At 36.6% G+C, this 21,289-nt stretch overlaps 1 protein-coding gene across 1 annotated transcript in view; it reads left to right on the top strand.

Moving 5' to 3' along the window:
* Nucleotides 1-21,289, top strand: part of NALCN (sodium leak channel, non-selective) — a gene marked incomplete at both ends in the record, with an annotated part of 212,196 nt that overhangs the window by 55,087 nt on the left and 135,820 nt on the right. Inside the window, one exon of the mRNA XM_080917023.1 lies at nucleotides 3,282-3,473. Coding sequence (XP_080773149.1) covers nucleotides 3,282-3,473 — 192 coding nt within the window. The remainder of the gene's footprint in view (nucleotides 1-3,281; nucleotides 3,474-21,289) is intronic.

Raw genomic sequence — 21,289 nt, 5'->3', positions numbered from 1 at the left:
ACATTTATTGGGGATATAACACCAATATTCGCCAAAATATTCCAAAAGATAGAATCAGATGGAATATTACCCAACTCAATTTTTGAGGCTACAATAACCGTCATACCTAAACCACACAAAGACCCTACAAGGAAAGAGAACTTCAGACCAATCTCACTTATGAACATTGATGCAAAAATACTCAACAAAATCCTTGCAAACCGAATCCAAGAACACATCAAAACCATCATTCATCATGACCAAGTAGGCTTCATCCCTGGGATGCAGGGATGGTTTAACATAAGGAAATCCATCAATGTAATCCACCATATAAACAAACTTAAAGACCAAAATCACATGGTCATCTCACTAGATGCTGAGAAAGCATTCGACAAAATCCAACACCCCTTCATGTTAAAAGTCCTGGAAAGAACAGGAATCCAAGGCTCATATTTAAACATAATAAAAGCAATATACAGCAAACCAACAGCCAACATCAAACTTAATGGCGAAAAACTTGAAGAAATCCCACTAAAATCAGGGACTCGACAAGGCTGCCCACTCTCCCCCTACCTATTCAACATAGTACTGGAAGTCCTGGCTGGAGCAATTAGACAGCAAAAGGAGATCAAGGGGATACAAATCGGAAAGGAAGAGATAAAAACATCACTCTTTGCGGATGACATGATAGTGTACTTGAGTGACCCCAAAAATTCCACCAGAGAACTCCTACAGCTGATAAACAAGTTCAGCAAAGTGGCCGGATACAAAATTAACTCAAACAAATCAGTAGCCTTCCTATACTCAAAGGACAAACATTTGGAGAAAGAAATTAGGGAAAAGGTACCCTTCACAATAGTTACAAAAACTATGAAATACCTTGGTGTGACTCTAACTAAGGAAGTGAAGGACCTGTATGACAAGAACTTCAAACCTCTAAAGAAAGAAATTGAGGAGGATCTCAGAAAATGGAAAGATCTCCCATGCTCATGGATTGGAAAGATCAACATCTTAAAAATGGCCATCCTACCAAAAGCAATCTACAGATTTAATGCAATCCCCATCAAAATTCCAACCCAGTTCTTCATGGAATTGGAAAGATCAATGTGCAATTTCATATGGAATAACAAAAGACCTAGAATAGCAAAATCCATCCTCAACAACAAAAAAAAAACATCTGCGGGAATCACTATCCCTGACCTCAAGCTATATTACAAGGCAATTGTGCTGAAAACTGCATGGTACTGGTACAGAAATAGGCAAGTGGATCAATGGAATAGAATAGAAGATCCAGAAATGAGCCCTCATGTATATGGTCACCTGATTTTTGACAAAGGAGCAGTAAACATTCAATGGAAAAAGGACAGCCTATTCAACAAATGGTGCTGATCCAACTGGCACTCAACATGCAAAAGAATGAAAATAGACCCGTTCTTTTCTCCTTGTACAAAGCTCAAGTGTAAGTGGATTAAAGATCTCCACATTAAACCAGATACACTGAAACTATTAGATGAGAAAGTAGGGAAAACCTTAGAACACATAGGCACAGGAGAAAATTTCCTGAACAAAACACCAATGGCTCAAGCTCTAAGGTCAAAGATTAACAAATGGGACTTAATTAGATTGCAAAGTTTCTGTAAGGCTAAGGACATCGTCATGAAAACAAAATGGCAACCAACAGAATGGGAAAAGATCTTTACCAACACTACATCAGATAGAGGCCTAATATCCAAGGTGTACAAGGAACTCAAAAAGCTAGACACCAGAGAATCAAATAACCCTATTAAAAAATGGGGTACAGAGCTAAACAAATCATTTTCAGTTGAGGAACACCGAATGGCCGAAAAACATCTGAGGAAGTGCTCGACATCCTTAGCCATCAGGGAAATGCAAATCAAAACAACCCTGAGATTCCACCTCACACCAGTCAGATTGGCCAAGATCCAAAACTCAGATGACAGCAGATGCTGGCGAGGCTGCGGAGAAATAGGAACACTTCTCCACTGTTGGTGGGGTTGCAAGCAAATACAACCACTCTGGAAATCTGTCTGGCGATACCTCAGAAAATTGGATATAGTACTACCTGAAGACCCAGCTATTCCACTTCTGGGCATATACCCCAGAGACACTTTAATACACAACAAAGATATATGCACCACAATGTTCATAGCGGCTCTATTTATAATAGCCAGAAGCTGGAAGGAACCCAGATGTCCTTCAGAAGATGAATGGATACAAAAATTGTGGTACATATACACAATGGAATACTACTCAGCTACCAGAAACAATGACTTAACCAAATTCTTAAGAAAATGGCTGCATCTAGAGAAGATCATCCTGAGTGAGATAACCCAGTCACAAAAGAACAGACATAATATGCAGTCACTGATAGTGGGATGCTAACCCCAGAGGCTTGCACTCCCCCAGAAACAACTCACAGACTGTATGAAGTCCAAGAAATAAAGAAAACAAAAAATATACATATATTCACAAAACAAGAAGACTTTAACTATTTCCATGTTGCGTTTCGTTTTGCATGTACTTTACGCTTATTGCAACTAGTAGGTTTTCAATGCATACTGTCAAGCCCTTGAAAAAAATCAAGTACTGACTAAAAAACATATTCACATGGTTTTTTGTAAAATTTATTTTAATGTCTGAAAAAACAGTACTGACAAAAATGTATAATTTTAAGCAAAAAATGTTTAAAATCTTTACATTTATCTTTGTTTTGCAAAATAAAGTCGTTTAAAAAAAAAAAAAAAAAAAAAAAAAAAAAAAAAAAAGGAGTAGAGCCTGTTGCCTTGGGGAGTCACTCGGCCAAAACCCAGGAAGATCTATTATTTAAAGGAAGAAGGAGAAAATGGGTGTTGGAATATATGAGTCTGAGCCAGGCCTTAATAGACGTTTGATTTTCCCCATTCATTATTGCGGATTACCTAGAAAGGCTTATTTCAAGAGACATTAAGAAGAACTACACACTTAAATATTTTCTTGGGTACTAAGCATTGAGAAAACATGTTTCATCTCAGCAGTATGTACTACTTAATACCATTTTGAATTATCGCATTGGATGTTGAAACAGTTCCCAATTTTTGTCCTCATTCCTTGACATGAGACTTCTTGTTTTCCCCCTGGATAGCAGTCCATATGGTAAGGCTGTCTCAGTTACTGTGTTGCTATTTTTCATCTCTAGATGAAATGGAAAAGTGTAACTGTTTTACATGGTATGGGAACAATGAATAGTAATAGATTTTTTATAGAATCTGTTTCAGCATGTATGTCTTTTTCTCCATGCCTAGGTTCTCCGGGTAGTCCGGCTTATTAAGATTTCTCCGGCGTTGGAAGACTTTGTGTACAAGATATTTGGTCCCGGGAAAAAACTTGGAAGCTTGGTGGTGTTCACTGCCAGCCTCCTGATTGTCATGTCGGCCATCAGTTTACAGATGTTCTGCTTCGTCGAAGAACTGGACAGATTCACCACATTTCCACGGGTAAGAACTCGAAATTTAGCCAGTGTAAGCTGTCACTCTTCATTTAGAGATGGTGGTCAACATAAAAGGAATTCTATTTTAGTCATCGTTCAAAAGCATTAGCATATATTTGATAACTTGAGAGAATTAAATTTTGGCATTTTGAACAACCTCTTCTACCGAGTATAGGTACTTAAATATATTTTCAGCAGCATGAGAGTACACATTGATTCTAAAATTCTGGAAGCAATATTTGTGGATGCCATAAAACATCAGTAAAAGAAAATGGGAGCAATCGTTCTTCCTGCCAATGATTTAGAATGTACAAGGGAGAGTTTTAAATAGAATATCCATTTTGGGGAAGATGAAACATATTTTAGGCTTATTTTATAGTCCATCCTTTTATGTTGTCTCTAACCTAAAAGCAAACTTTGAATTATTTATATTAATATAATTCATAAAGCTCAAATTTGAGTGGGAGACTATCAAATTTCTACATTTGTGTTAAAATTCACAAGTATAAAATAATGGCTTCTTAGACAGGACTTAGGATTCAGTCTCACGTGTGGAAGCTGAGAAACATAACAGTGTTGTAACCGCCTCAATTTCAGTATGTGTTTTCACTACAGCTTGAAATTATAAGATCCATGTTTGTGGGAGAAATAGTCATGGAGTAAAACAGGATACAAATGTTCTTTTAAGTTAAGCTTTGAGAGTAGTGACCATTAAAAGTATATACTTTTAATGGAGGTATTAACGTTATCATTTTAAGATAATTTTGGTTGTAAATTTGTAACTTACCTATCAGTGTTGGAATTTATTCTCTTATGATGTAAACTTCTCATTCATCCATTTATCACATACATATAATGAATCAGAAGATATGCAGTCCTTGACTGCAGGTCCCCCAGAAAACTGCAATGTTCAGGATGCATACTAACATAATCATGGAGACGACTTGGCCTGTGAGGCATCCTGAAGCACGGCACACAGGTTTCCCCACAGATGGGTCAGTTCTTCCTCCTGCTGTTTGGAGACATAAAGCAAGGATCAGAGCTATTTCAGAAAGCATGCCTTCTCTTCCTGTAGCTCCTCACTGGCTCCTCTTGGGTATATGTCAATCTTTTACTGCGTAAGACTGGAGATGATATTATCAAATGCCCACCTGTCCCTCTGATCTGATTCAGAGCACTATTGAGAGCCATGGCATTGGCCACTGTTCTAGGCGCAGGGAATTTTATAGGGGGAACAAGTTAGAACCAAAGGCAGCTCTGTTGTCACGCTATCAAACTTCTAAAAGAATTAAGTACTGACAAAAATATTAATATAATGTTATGCCAAATGCCTTTAAAAATCTGTATATGTATCCCTCTTTTTTTAAAAAATAAAGTGGTAAGAGAAAAAAAAAAGGAATTACCTTATGTTAATTCCATGATTTTGTTTCATATTTCCTCTCAATTCTCCTCATGGATTATATCCCTTACCCCAAGGCTTTTTGAATGAGACTTTTTTTTTTTTTTTGAGTACAGAAATTCCAGCTATTGAAGGGTAATGTCACCAGCACAGCCATCTTAACAAGCACCTTGCAATGGATGCATTAATAATTCTGTTGCAATTTTAGACAAATAAGTTAAACCAAAAGTAAGTCTCACATGAGATCAGCTTTTGCCACTAAATAAGCTAAAAAAAGAAAAAAAGAAAAAAAAAAGAAAGAAAAATAAAAACAAAACTTGATAAACACATGTTGTGGATTATTTTTAGCAGATTTTGAATTTAGAAAACTTGAGTTTAGCTGTGGACCTATGGGTTAGTTACTGCCTTTAGGAGCCTGCCCTTCTGGCCAATGCTCCAATTTTACCTCCTGCTACATACTATTTTTAGCTGTGTGGTACTAAAGGCTGGGCTACTTTCTAAAGAACTTCCCTGACTTTCCCCCTTTAGCCTCGCTCTATTTTCCAGTCATAAAGTAGATGAAATATTCAGATATCCTGTCGCTCCCCCGTTCATCTCTACCTGGTCACTCCACTATTCCAGGAGAAGCAGGTCATCCTTTTACCCCTTCTCAGTTACTGTGGCAATGCTGACATCCTGAACTGTAACACCAAAAGGAGGACGGAGTTTCTCACTGCACATGAGCATGATCTGAAGTTAAATCTCTGAAAACATAATTAAATTTTACAAGAAACATTCAAAGTACTATACGTATAGGAAAGAGTCATGACCATCCCAATCAAACCTATCAACCATTGATGGCTACTGGCTGACGGAGAAGCATCAAGAAAGATAGTTAAAAATCAAACAGCAGCCTTCTCCCATTTCTTTCTTTCTGTCTCTGTGTCTCTCATTCTCTTCTCTTTCTCTTGCCATATATATATTCAGTGAAAGACCTTCTCAAAAAGTTGGACAGAAAGTGACTGAGAAAGAAACACAATGTTGACCTCTGTTCTATACATACATGTGTGTGTGCAGCTGCACATATGTGGATATACACCAGAACATACTCCTCACTAACACTATGATAGACCTCATTTCTTTTTCAGTGATTCAAATGTAGATTGTTTTTATTCATAAGTAATATACCACACTTAAAAGCAGAAATAATTAATTTTTAATATTAATTATTTTATACAGACTTTTTAAATTTGAAAACAATAAATGTTATAAAAGTCTTAATGACAAATTAATGTGCATGTTTCCTTTCAACCACTGCAGTGGATAATCACTCTTTTATTTGTCTTGAAAGAATTGCTGAAGATTTTGAAGGACCACTGTGCTCTTCTTTTTACTGGTTGCTATCTAGAGACTATGAGTACATTTGTAATAAGTGCAACTTATTACATTAAAATTATTTTAAAAATTGTTAAAATTTGTAATTTTAATATCCTCCAGCAATACTAGTTCAATTAATACTATTTATATCTATATTGAGTTTAATTTCCTCTTTTGCTGTTTATTGTGCTTTTAATTATGTTATGAAATATCTCAGTAATGCAAATATATGCATATGTATAAAAGATGCTTATAACCTTTGGTTCAACCTTATAAAACTAGCTACTTAGAAGCTAAGTTATAGGGGGCTATAAGTTCAAGACCTGTCTCATCCTGGGGGTGAGTTTAAGGCCAATATAGGGAACATAATGAGATCTGGTCTTGAATCAAAAGTTTAAAGAAAACTGAGGATAGACCTCTGTGTAGAGTGCTCACAGTACTGAAGGGGAAAAAAGCATAATCTAACAGAGGCTGAGTAATGTAGCTCAATATTAAACCCTGGACTAAGTCCCTAGAACAACAAAAAGTCTTAAAATATATGTGTACCTGTGCAGAGCTTAATATGCACAAATTGAGGTAGATATGATGTCCTTGGGTGTCACACTCTGATCATTCTCCTGTCAAAGAAATAGATTCTGATACCAGTCTAAATGAGATTGAACTCCAGATGTGAGCAAAGCCAAGGTAGCAGCATGATTTCAGTCTGACCATGATCAAAGAATGATGTCTATCTGCCTTCCGACTATAGAAACCAGGAGCTGATGGGTGGGTGCTTGTGAAACTGCTAACTGGACCACTTGTTTCATTAGTAGGAAATCAATGCAGCAGGTGTTGCTTGTTTTTTTCTAAACTTTGTGAATCCAAGCAGGGCTGTACTAAGCATCCTTGCACATCAATTTTTGCACACACAACATAAATTTTTACCTAGGAATAGAATGGCTGGGTCTTAAAATAAATGTATCTCCAACCCTGGTACATGCATGACTTGAGCTCTAAAGTAGATACAGTGGTTAATCTGTCAGCAGCAGTTGAGCAAATTCTAAACTGTGCAACCCACAGCACAAGATTTGGCCCAAACAAATCACGTCTATTGATGTTCCATCTTATTGTGGATTTATTGTGGACATTAACCTCTTGATTTTGTCTTTCTTCAGTTTGCTACAGTGCCAACATTATTCATGCTGCAATGACAGTGAGACACATAGGCTGTTCTTCATTGCCCAGTGAGGCAAACAGGGTGTCCTTGTCCAGTAAGACACACAGAATATGTTTGCCCAGTGAGACACACACAGACTGTCCTTGCCCAGTGAGGCACACAAGTTGTCCTTATCCAGAGAGGCACACACAGACTGTCCTTGCCCAGTGAGGCACACAAGCTGTCTTTGTCCAGAGAGACACACACAGATTGTTCTTGTTCAGAAAGGCACACACAGATTGTCCTAGGACAGAGAAGCACACAGGCTTGTCTAGTGAGGCACACTGGCTACCCTTGCCCAATGAGGCACACAGAAAGTTCTTTTCCCGAGAGACGCACAAGCTGCTTTCTCATTTTCTTTTCCCATTGAGTTCTTTGTCCAGTCAGTCTACACCAAGACAGCAAGCATTCAGCTTCACTCAAGTATTTAATGGCTCTAGGGTCTATGGCTTGTTCCTTGAATTTGTTATAACACTCAAACCAAAGGTCTACAGACAACATAAATCACTGTGGACGGGACTTCAACCAGCACTTCTTAGTTTTGGGTCCCTGGAGTTTACATTACTTTCTTTAGACTGTAACTAAGCTTTTAAACAAATATTTGCCACATTCTAGCTAAAATTTGCTTTAATTTTTAAAAATGTTGCTTTGGTAAGTTAATACATGAATACAGTGTACTTAGATTATGTCCTCACAGCAACGGTTCTCCCTTTCAACTCTTAGTCACCCTCTATCCCATTTCTTCTTCTTTAGTGGATGGGTGTGGATAATAATTGAGTCCTGGTTTTTTTTTTTTTTTACTCTCTTTTCTCTACTTATGATCAAATACAAAGTTTTGTGGAGAGACTGTCTGACCTAGAATGGGCTGAAGTAGGACACAGTGGACCTAGGTGTAGCTTTAAAGACTGAAAGTCTCAGAACTTCTAGCTCCCTATCTATACTGAATCTTGCTGATGACTTCTAGAAAGTCCTAAAAACTTTCCTGCTCTTTCTATTCTGAGGGCTAAAAACCACTGGCTTGGGTGATTAACAGGTAACCTAACATTGGTATTAAATTAAGTAGCCTAAGCCCCTTCTCTGCAAGAACTTCATGACGCTAACTCCCAGCCTGCTAGTGGAAATCAGAGAGAGAGAGAGAGAGAGAGAGAGAGAGAGAGAGAGAGAGAGAGAGAAGATGCTTTGAAAAGTCATTTTAATCTTTACTCTGAGTTACATATCTAAAAAGTTATCTCTAAAATGTTTTCCAAAATGTTCTCTCTAAAAGATCTTTTTCTTGCTTTCTAAAGAGTTTTCCGAGTTCTCTTCATCCTCATCTTCCAGAATAAATGATCACAGCGGAAAAGTTTAGCACAAGTTTACATATAACTTCAAAGTATAAACTGAGTAAGAAGTTTACAACAGAAATGTTTAGATGCATATCCATTATGAGTAATTATTTGGCTAAACATTTTCTGTCACAAGCTCAACAGGCTTAATTGAAAGTTAAAAAAAAAACATAATTTTGTGGTTAAGTTATTGAAATTTTGTATGCATAAACCCAGTCGATATCTTATCTTTTGTCCTTGCACCTACAATAAATAATTAGTTCCCTTTTCATGACCATTGGTTAAATGTTTTACAACCTTTTGGAATGTGCTCTACATTGTAAATGCCTGTTTTATATCTCAAAAGCTATTAACTGGTGACACTTGAAGACTGATAAAGTTCTCATTGCAGTTTTGATTATAAGAAAGGACTTAATAGCAGTCCTATTATAAAAGATATTAATTATTAATATAATTTTAGAAATTCTTATAGAATCATCATTAAGAATTAAGAAATGATTCCTTTGTCTATGTAACATTACTAAAAGACAGTACATCTTTCATTGTTTGGCAGAAATCTTTTCAAAGGGGTGAGCTAATACCTAGTGATTGTTATATAAGTATATGTTTAATAATAACAACAGGAAAAGCATATTGTTAATAGCAGGAATCTTTCCTGAAATGCAATCTTTTTGGCCTTGCCTGAAGGAGGGAATCCATCATAGCTTCCACCTCTGGAAGATCACGTGATAGTTTTTAGCCTCTCCTAGATGGTTCCTGGCAGAGGTTCACTAATAAATTTTAGAAGGGAATGGGGGCATTCCATTAACTTTTTTTTGGAAGAAATATGGATTCTTATGGATACATTCTGATTGTCTGCTATCTTAGTCAGGGTTTCTACTCCTGCACGAAACATCACAACCAAGAAGCAAGTTGGGGAGGAACGGGTTTATTTATCTTACACTTCCACACTGCTGTTCATCATCAGAGGAAGTTAGGACTAAAACCCAGGCTGGTCAGGAAGCAGGAGCTGATGCAGAGACCATGGAGGGATGTCACTTACTGGCTTGCTTTCCCTGACTTGCTCAGCCTGCTTTCTTATAGAACCCAGGTCTACCAGCCCAGGGAGGGCACCACCCACAATGGGCTGGGCCAGCCCAACTTGATCATTAGTTGAGAAAATGCCTTACAGATGGATCTCATGGAGGCATTTCCTCAACTGAGGCTCCTTTCTCTATGATAACTCTAGCTTGTGTCAAGTTGACACGAAACCAGCCAGTACATCCCCATACTTGGGCTCATGTTTTATATTGCTGTCTCCTCTTTTAGCTTCAAGTCTTCATGTTTCCACCCTCTAAATTTTAAATCACCAAAAGTCTTTTTTTCTATAAGAATATTTCATATAAATGTTAAATAATGAAGTCTATGTGTCTTCTCTTTCATAATTTTAGTGTCCTTTATGTAATAAATGTAGGAGGCATGTGGGAATAAACACATTTATTAGCTGTTATTGTTTAGTATAGTCAAGACATTATAGAATAATCACAATAGCTTATTCCTTAGTAATGACTATACTAAAAGGTACAATATCTTACAATAAATACACTTATTTATAAGTAATGTAGAGGATGTCCTGGTGAGTATTTGGAAATTTTAGGACGCATTACTTGCTTGGCTGCTGTGCCTACAGATGCAATCTTATTTTACTATTAAGAAGAGATTACTTCTGAGGAAAGTAGGTCTGCAAAGCTCTAGGGGTAAACAACATTTCCATGGGTATTTGTGAACCTTTAGGGTAGGCTCGAAATAGAACTGGACAAGGACATTTCATGGAAGAACAAGCCATTGAGTTTATCAAAGACTTGGAACTTGAAAGCACAGAGGACTACCTGGGAAGGCTTGAATGGTAGGCTGGAACATTCTGTGAAGCAGGGAGCCACCAAAGGTTTCTTTTGTCTCTTGGTTATATCCTTCCTGAAAAAGAAAAACAAAAACAAACACAAAAAACAAGCAGCAAAACCCTTTCGAGGAAGATCACAATGTAGGTCATATAATTTCTCAGTTTCTCAGGTAGGTATACTCATTCTATAAAATACATTTTTATTGAACAAGAACAAAAATTCATGACCTGCTGAAGAATCCCAGGCATCTTTGGAGGCTTTTTTTTGTATTCTTTCTGTAAGGCCATTATTGTGTCAAATTCTACACGGGCTCATAAAGTAAGTCTCATCTGAAGCTCCAAGCCATAATTTTACTCATGACTGGGCGTGATTCTGCAACAGAAAGCAGCAACTTGATTTGAAAGTTGAAGTAATAAAATGATGTTACTAAGGAAACTGTCACCCCTGCCTTTAAAATCTTAAAAAAATATATAACTTTATTTCCTTTCCAATAAACCTTAGACATTTTTGTTGGTGCTGTTTGGCTCCTGTTGGATTATTTCTATGGTGATTCATCACTAACTACACAGTGATAAAGTAATACCCTGTGAACATACCTTTATCAATGGCCTTAATACTTCCAGAATTCCATGGATTTGGTCATCCCTGCCTGTCATATGCTGTCACTGATGGTCAGCTGAGTGACCATTGGGAATTATTACTTCCATTGATAGCACATTAATAGGAGTACCCTAATGTTTTGCATTATACTTTCATTTGATAAATTTTATTTGCTGTTCTGCAGCTTTTATTTACCTTCCCATGTTATTTACAATCACATTAGTGGATAACAGTCTTCTTATTTACTAACTATAAGAACAAATGCGAGCCATTAATATTACCCATGCCTTACTAATTTCCAGTGACTTCTTAAAGCATACTATCTATGATAGAAAAGTGAATCTATTATTAGATAAATTGTTGAGTCTATAATTCAGAAAAAATACAACCTATATTTATCCCCTTTGCTGTCTCTCATGTTTGCCTATGGCTACCCATAAAATCAAAGAAAACAGTAATACATAATTAAGATGGTTGGGGATAAAGGTAACAACAAACTGGTTAGCACTGTGTCATCACATAATGGGAGGTAGTAGATTTCCTCCTAAACAACATGGGGAGCACGTTAAACACTACAGACTCAATCCTAAGTGGCAGTCAGATAACCTAGCCCATAATAGTCACGGTAAATAAGACTGAACAGTGGCTACTTAGTTTTCTGTTATATACAACACTTTAAAATGTTAAAGTGATTCACAATACAATTTAAAATGTTCATCTTAATCAGTCCTTTGCAGCTTTTAAAAAATACAGAGATGATAGATAGATAAGTAGATAGATAGATAGACAATTCCAATAGACAGATGAATGGACAGGTAAATGGGTGTATATTTATGTTAAGTCAATATATCATTAGACAGTAGAGAGGTGGGCGGTGAAAAGGTAGGAAAACAGAAGAGGAACAGATTGGGAAAGGAAATAAAGATGGAGCTAGAGAAAGCAGACCTGGATCCAGGTGGACTTAGTTGACCATAGGTAGATATGAATATTTTAAGGAACTCTATAGGTCTTTTATCTCATATAGAAGGGCAGCATGTGCCTTTATTTATTGGATATAATTTTATTGTATAGAGGGTTTGTGGATTGAGAACTGAATATATAAACCTGTATGAAAAGTTACTGGGTCTTAGAGTAATGTTTCTGCCCTGCTGTGGAGGAAAGAAAACCCCAGGGCAGTATTTCCACCTGGAGAGAACCACCTGGGAAAGGAATCATGTGGAGAGGGCAGTTTGCAAACCAAATGACAGAGTCCTGTGCTGGGCTCCATACTAGAGCAGCTTCAGGAGGGTGAGACCTCAGGGGGCAGATAAAGGGATAAAATGTACAATTTCAATATTTACTGCAACAGAGTGGGTGGGTGAATGGATGGATAGACAGATGATAGACAGACAGACAGATAGACAGGTGATAGGTAGATAGATATATGAATAAAGAGACAAACATGTAGATGATAGTGAAAGAGATAAAGATACAGATGATACAAACACACACACACACACACACACACACACACACACACACACACACACACACACACATATTAGAAAACCAAGACAAATTGCCAAATCACTATTTTCCAGAATCTGAAAAGGTGTATGATTAACAGTTTCGCATAGAGATCCAAGGACCTTTTTATTTTTTACAACTTTATTAAAAAAAAGAGGGATACATATACATATTTTAAAAGGCATTTTGGCATACATATACGGGACAGAACATAACATGGAAACAGATTTCTTGTTGAGTATAGGTTAAGCACAATAATCTGTGAATAACAAAAATTGCCACAAGGCTATTATCTTAGCTCTTAGATTATTAATGATTTAAGGTCCAGGTGTACCACACTCTGAGAAGGTACTATACATTTATTATTTTCCTAAGAAAAACTGAGGCTTTAATTTTTGGGACTTTGTTTTTCTTGAGCTTCATATGGCCTGTGAGTTGTTTCTGGGGTGTTCAGAGCTTTCTGGGGTTAGTATCCAATTAACAGTGACTGCATATTATGTCTGTTCTTTTGTGACCGGGTTACCTCACTCAGGATAATATTCTCTAGATGCATCTATTTTCTTACAAATTTCATAGAGTCATTTTTTTTCCGATAGCTGAGTAGTACTCAATTGTGTAAATATACCACAATCTTTGTATTCATTCATTTACTGAAGGACATCTGGGTTTGTTCCAGCTTCTGGCTATTATAAATAGGGCTGCTATGAACATTGTAGTGTTTGTGTCTTTGTTGTATGTTGGAGCTTCTCTGGGGTATATGCCCAGATGTGGAATAACTGGGTCTTCAGGTAGTACTATGTCCAATTTTCTGAGGAACCACCAAACTGATTTCTAGAGTGGTTGTACCAGTTTACAACTCCAACAGTGGAGGAGTGTTCCTCTTTCTCCACATCCTTGTCAGTATCTGCTGTCATCTGAGTTTTTGATCTTAGCCACTCTGATTGGTGAGAGGTAGAATCTCAGTGTTGTTTTGATTTGCATTTCCCTGATGACTAAGGATGTCGAGCACTTCCTTAGATACTTCTCAGCCATGCAATATTCTGCAATCTAGAAAATATTGTTTAGCGCTGTACCCCATTTTTTAATAGGATTGTTTGAATCTCTGGTGTCTAACTTCTTCAGTTCTTTGTATACCTTGGATATTAGGTCTCTATCAGATGTGGGTTTGGCTGCCATTTTGTTTTCTTGACAGTGCCCTTAGCCTTACAGAAACTTTACAATCTTATTAAGTCCCATTCATTGATCTTTGACCTTAAAGTACAAGCTTTTGGTGTTTTGTTCAAGAAATTTTCCCCTGTGCCTATGTGTTCTAAGGTTTTCCCTACCTTCTCCTCTAATAGTTTCAGTGTACCTGGTTTGATATGGAGATGTTTGATCTACTTGCACTTGAGCTTTGTACAAGGAGATAAGAAAGGGTCTATTTTCATTCTTCTGCATGCCGAGTGCCAGTTGAACCAAAACCATTTGTTGAAGAGGCTGTCCTTTTTCCATTAAATATTTATGGATCCTTTGTCAAAAATCAAGTGACCATATGTATGAAGGTTCATTTCTGGATCTTCTATTCTATTCCATTGATCAACATGCCTATCTCTGTACCAGTACCATGCGGTTTTAAACACAACTGACTTGTAATATAGCTTGAGGTCAGGCATGGTGATTCCCAAGGATGTTTTCTTGATGAGGATGGATTTCACTATTCTAGGTTTTTTGTTACTCAAGATGAATTTGCACATTGCTCTTTCCAACTTTATGAATTTTGGATTTGTGATTGCATTGAATCTGTAGATTGCTTTTGGTAAGATTGGCATTTTTACAATTTTGATCCTTCCAATTCATGAGAATGGGAGATCTTTCTCCCATTGATTGCATTGAATCTGTAGATTGCTTTTTGTAAGATGGCCATTTTTACAATTTTGATCCTTCCAATTCATGAGAATGGGAGATCTTTCTCCCATTGATTGCATTGAATCTGTAGATTGCTTTTTGTAAGATGGCCATTTTTACAATTTTGATCCTTCCAATTCATGAGAATGGGAGATCTTTCCATCTTCTAAGATCTTCCTCAATTTCCTTCTTAAGAGATTTGAATTTCTTGTCATATAGGTCCTTTACTTGTTTAATTAGAGTCACACCAAGGTATTTCATATTGTTTGTGACTATTGTGAAGGGTATCTTTTCCCTAATTTCTTTCTCTGCATGTTTTTCCTTTGAGTAAAGGTAGGCTACTGATTTTTTTGAGGTAATTTTATATCCAGCCAATTTGCTGAACTTGTTTATCAGCTGTAGAAGTTCTCTGGTGGAATTTCTGGGCCACTTATGTATACTATCATGTCATCTGCAAATAGTGATATTTTTACTTCTTCCTTCCCGATTTGTATCCCTTCAATTTCTTTTTGTTGTCTAATTGCTCCAGCCAGGACTTCCAGTACTATGTTGAATAGGTAAGGGGAGAGTGGACAGCCTTGTCTAGTCCCTGATTTTTGTGGATTTGCTTCAAGTTTCTCACCGTTAAGTTTGATGTTGGCTGTTGGTTTGCTGTATATTGCTTTTATTATGTTTAGGTATGGTCCTTGGATTCCTGTTCTTTCCAAGACTTTTAAAAAGAAGGGGTGTTGAATTTTATCAAATGCTTTCTCAGCATCTAGTGAGATGACCATGTGGTTTTTTTCTTTGAGTTTATTTATATGGTGGATTACATTGATGGAATTCCATATATTAAACCATCCTTGCATCCCAGGGATGAAGCCTACTTGATCATAATGAATGATTATTTTGATGTGTTCTTGGATTACGTTTGCAAGGATTTTGTTGAGTATTTTTGCATCAATGCTCATAAGTGATATTGTTCTTTAGTTCTCTTTCCTTGTAGGGTCTTTGTGTTGTTTAGGAACGAGGGTAATTGTGGCCTCAAAAAAAATGAGTTAGGTAGTGTTCCTTCTGACTCTATTTTGTGGAATAGTTTGGAGAGTATTGGTATTAGGATGCATGGGAGCATTTCGATCATCTTATTACTATTGAGGCTTGTTTTACTTTTAGAGGTAGAATTGTGCCTTTGTGTCTTTCTTCTTTTGGTTTTTCTTGCTTAGTTATTTTCTTGTTTTCACTAGGATGTAGTTTCCCTCATTATATTGGGTTTTCCACCTATTATTCTTTGTAGTGTTTGATTTGTGGTCAGATATTGTGTAAATGTAGTTTTGTCCTGAAATAACTTAGTCTCTCCATCTATGGTGATTGATGTTTTGCTGAGTATAGCAGCCTGGGATGACATTTGTTTTCTCTTAGTGTCTGCATGATGTCTGTCCAGGCTCTTCTAGCTTTCATACTCTCTGCTGAGAAATCGGGTGTGATTCTGGTTGGTCTGCCTTTATATGTTACATGACCTTTTTCCCTTACTGCTTTTAGTATTCTTTCTTTGTTTTGGACACTTGGCATTTTGACTGTTATGTGTTGGGAAGAATTTCTTTTTCCGTTCACTTTATTTGGAGTTCTGTAGGCTTCTTTTATGCTCATGGTCATCTTATTCTTAATGGAAAGGAAGTTTTCTTCTATAATTTTGTTGAAAATATTTACTGTGCCTCTTAGTTGATATTCTTCACCCTCTTCTATTCCTATTATTCTTAGGTTAGGTCTTCTCATTGTGTCCTGGATCTCCTGGACATTTTGGTTGAGGAACTTTTTGGCTTTTGCATCTTCTCTGACTGTTTTGTCTATGTTTTCAATGTTGTCCCCCCCCCCCCATTTCTTGTAGTCTGTTGGAGATGCTTGCATCTGTGACTCCTGATTTCTTTCTTTGGTTTTCCACCTCCAGGGTTGTCTCTTTTAGTGTTTTTTTTTAATTGTTTCTATTTTCATTTTTAATTCCTCTCTGTGCTTTGGCTACTCACAGCGCAGTCTCACCATGCTGGTGTCCCTGGATCTCTGCTGTTCCAGGTGGCAAATGATTTGCAAGAGCTTTCTGGGTGAATATTGAGTCTCTATGGCAGAGTTCCTACTCCCCTGAATCAACTGGATGTCCCCATTTTCTGTGTGCTCGTCCTAGACCTCTCTGTGCTATGGCTACTCACAGCGCAGTCTCACCAGGCCTGTGTCATTGGATCTCTGCTTTTTAAGGTGGCCGATCCAAGGATCTTTTAATGACTATTATATAGATCCACCCATTCCCTGCTTTGGACTTCTTGTATATTTTCCCAAAAGTAATGATCCAAAATGCCAAGTCACCTACACCCTTCAGACAAATGTCTCTATTGCTTCTGTTTCATTACTTTCTGAATTATCAATACTTATAGGTTGTAAAAGTTTCTCTATTTTTTAGCCATTATGACTGATGCTGCCAATTTTTAAACATACATGTGGTTCATATATTAATATATGTTATAGATATGAATGATTTTTAAACTGATATCCAGGTATAAAAATGTCGAGTCACAGAACTGTTCAGTGCATTTGCCAGAAGTGTACATTGGTTTCTGTTATTCCATATCGTAACTAAATACTGTACCATATCTCTCATGGCGTGATATATGTACTTGTTCCATAACCTTTTCTGTGCAATAATCAAAACATACACTTTCCTTACTCACTTCCTCCAACAAATTTTCACAGTATTTACATTTAGATGAGACTATGTTCAGTTCTTAAAACTAGATCTTAATTCTCTTCATTTTTGTTTAATCATGATTTTGACATACCAATTTTAAATAAAGCATATTATTAAATTAAAAAAAAAGGATCACACCTCAGGTTCTAGGAAACATAACAATATATGTTGTATGTTTAAATATGTATATGGTTAATGATCCCTGAGGCTGAAAACATATAGGGGGTTAGGAGATACCTAGGGAAATAGAAGTTTACAGGATACATCCTGTAGTGTCATGTACCACAATAAAAACCGAGGAAAACTGTATAGCAGGAGATCTCTCTCTTTCTCTCTCTCTCTCTCTCTCTCTCTCTCTCTCTCTCTCTCTCTCTCTCTCTCACACACACACACACACACACACACACACACCACATGCACAACTAAAACAAAACAACAGAAACAAATGGCAAGTTCAGATCCAGCCCTGTGGTATGACTACTAGGATTTTATTTTATATCATTTTATTATTTATTATATTATTTAATTATATTATTGCTGATTTTGTTTTATTTTATGGTTTTATTGTTTGCTGGTAATGGTTATTGTTGTTTTAATTGTTGTAATTTTCTATATGCCATAACTCATAATCATTGAAAAATGGCAATGGAAAAAAGTCCCCAACCTTACCTCATGCTAAAAGAAATGTACTTGATCACTTTTGTTAGAATGCTCTAGAAATTTAGCAACAAAGTATGTTATTAAGATGAAACACTACAAAAAGAATTTTGTTAACAAATTAGACATCTCTTAGTATCGAGTGGAGTAATTTCAAGTTTAACTGTAAAAAGAAAATAAACTAGGGAATTATAAAAATGAAGCAGAGGTTGTAGTCTTAGAAAGGAGGGGCCTGTTTTGTGCATTGTACTATTAACCAAACACGTTCATCTGGTAGCTCCTGCCAATTGTACAACTAAAATTAAAGAAATATTCATTATATTTTTCTTCCTCCAAAGCAGGTTACCAAATATCTATGATAGCTAACAAAGATTATAACTGAGGCAAATAAGCTTCAACAAATTCAAACTAATTAATAAGGAAAAAATTAAACAAAAATTCACTGGCTAGAGAGATGGTTCAGTGTTGAAGAGGACACACACACACTGCTCTTACAGGCTACCGAAGTTTATTTCTTAGCACCCACACTGAGCATCTTCCAACCATGTCTACCTCCACCCTCAGTACGATTCAATATCTTAGGCCTCTGGGGACATGTATGTGTATTAGAGACATCACCAGAGAGAGACTGCTACAAGCAAGGACATGTGTATATACTTATACAGAATTAAAAATAAGATGAATAATTAATTAGATGAAACAGGTCCAAAAACTACTTGAAAAGCTCACCATGAAGACATCTTGCCCCCTACAACTTAACCTAGGTGGATTATTCCCCAGCAAATATACACGCTGGTCAACATGACCATACATACTGGACCATTACTATGAAGTACTGAGAATCTGTTAGAGATGTAAAAACAATCTGTATGAAATCTAGCAAGACATTCCTCCAGAAGTCACATTCGAGATAGTAACAGCTACTGTGTAAGAAGATGATCTATATGTGAGACTTAGTAATAGGAATTTCATGCAGAAATGTAGAGAGTAGGTCACATGAGTGCAGTAAGTTACACCCATAAAATATAATCCTCAAAAAAATATTGAAAGCAGTACAAATATGATGGGACCATACCTGCTTTTCTAGCCCTTCAGAAGTTGCAAAGGGAGAGTTGCAAGTGGCTAGTCTGGACAGCATAAAGATGCTCGCTCTCATTAAAAAAAAAAAAAAAAAAAAAAAAAAAAAAAAAAAAAAAAAAAAACTTCAGATGGAGGAGCAGTAAGAGACATCACCAATGAGAGATTACGACAAACAAGAAAGCCTATCTGCCTACAAAACATAAAAAAATTACTTAGGAGCTTGAGGAGATGGCTCAGTGAGTAAACACTCTTACTACCCAAGCATGAGGACTGGCACTTAAATGCCAGTATGAACCTGTGACTCAGTGCTGGTGGACAGAGACAAGAAAATCAAATGAAGCCTGCTGGCCACCAGCCTGGCTAAAAAAAGAAGCACACTCCAGGCTTAATAGGTCTTGCCCCAAGGGGACAAGGAAAATAAATATAGAATAGGGCACTCAATGTCCTCCTTTGGTTTCTGCACACAGGAGTCTGCACATTTACATACTTAGGCATAAAACTCCCCCCCAGAGAGAGAGAGAGAGAGAGAGAGAGAGAGAGAGAGAGAGAGAGAGAGAGAGAGAGAGAGAAGATGAAGAAGAAGAAGAAGAAGAAGAAGAAGAAGAAGAAGAAGAAGAAGAAGAAGAAGAAGAAGAAGACAGACAGACAGACAGACAGACAGACAGAGAGAGAGAAAGAGGGGAAGGGACAGAGAAGAGGGTTTATTCCAGCCATACAAGTGCCTGAGACCAAATACTTTCAAGTTAAAAGTGTACCTGGGTTACAGAGTAAACAATGAGTTCAAGGACAGCCTCAGCCTTGCTGATGTCCTGTCTGAAAGAGAAAGTTAAAAAAGGAAGTAGAGATGTGGCTCAGTAGTGAAATGTCTGTCTAGTATATGCCAGGCCCTGCATTCAGTTCCCAGAGCTGCAAAAATAACAAACAGTACTACAATGAGTACTTGAAAGACAGATTAATTATTATTGAATAACCTAGGTTGAGGCAGCAAGAATCCCCCATACTGTGTGCCAGAATATGTTAGTAATAAATTACAACAAAAATCTTTAAACTATGCAGATACAGTGATGAAAAGTTATGTTAGCATTTAATTTTGGATGATGAAAGGTCGGCTATGTCCTAAACAACAAAATAAAATTGAACTTAAAAACAAGTCAAAATAAACATGATCAATCTTTTTCAAAACACGGGAAACGATGATTATAGGCCTTTAATTTACTACCTGTGCCAGGAAAGAGATGTCAAGGCATGAAGCTATGTGTGTTATTTTGTTTTTAGTTAATACTGATGCACACATCTACCAGAAGACTATGGACCCTCATACCATGCATGTGCATAACTTCTCTATGAGACATTACTCATTCAATGTTAAAACACAAAAGCATTTTTAGCACTTGAAGTAGTTAATTACATTTCTAGACACATATTATTAGTAAAATAACCAGACAAGGTGAATATACTCAAATTATAATATATTCGCACATGAAAATGTCCCAATGAAACCCTGATTTTGTACAATTATGCGGGGAAAAAATAAGAAAGTAGTTAGAAATATATAAGTGCATATATATATATATATATTTAAAGTTTAATCCTCAAAAACTGTTTTTTCAGTTGGGTCAAGAAAGTGGTTCAGTAAATAAAGTGTTCATCTCACAAGCATGAGAACCTAAGTTAAGCTCCACAGAAACTACATAAAAACCCAGGTGAGAAAATATATGTTCATAATCCCAGCACTGGTGAAGCTCAGATACTACCATAATGGCCAACCTGTTCTGCCAATCACTAAGCTCCATGACTCAGTAAGAGACCCTGTCTCAAAAAAATGAAATGGAGAAGCAATGAAGAAACTACACTTGGTATAAGCTGCTGGTATCCACATGCATGTACAAACATGTGTATTTTCACCCTAGTCATCACACACACACACACACACACACACACACACATGTCAAGAACACACCACCAAATGCTTTTTCTTATATTGTCAACCCCTCTAAAATGTTGAAGAAAATCTTGATGTTCATCTATATGGAGATGTTTACATTTTAGATAAACTTTATAGTTATCTACAGCACATTTTTACAGAATGATTGAAGCAAATCGTAAATGGTATAAATTATACTGATAAAGTACTAATATTGAGAGTGTAAACACTACACTTCTACCTAATATTTTATGCTTTCTCTTTTATCTTTTTTATTTCTTTTTCTCTCATACAGAATATTCCG

The sequence above is a fragment of the Micromys minutus genome (assembly GCF_963924665.1).
Source record: "Micromys minutus genome assembly, chromosome: 5".
NCBI classification, from domain to species: domain Eukaryota; kingdom Metazoa; phylum Chordata; class Mammalia; order Rodentia; family Muridae; genus Micromys; species Micromys minutus.
Note: the sequence above shows the minus strand (reverse complement) of the source record. Positions and strands in the feature narration are given on the sequence as shown.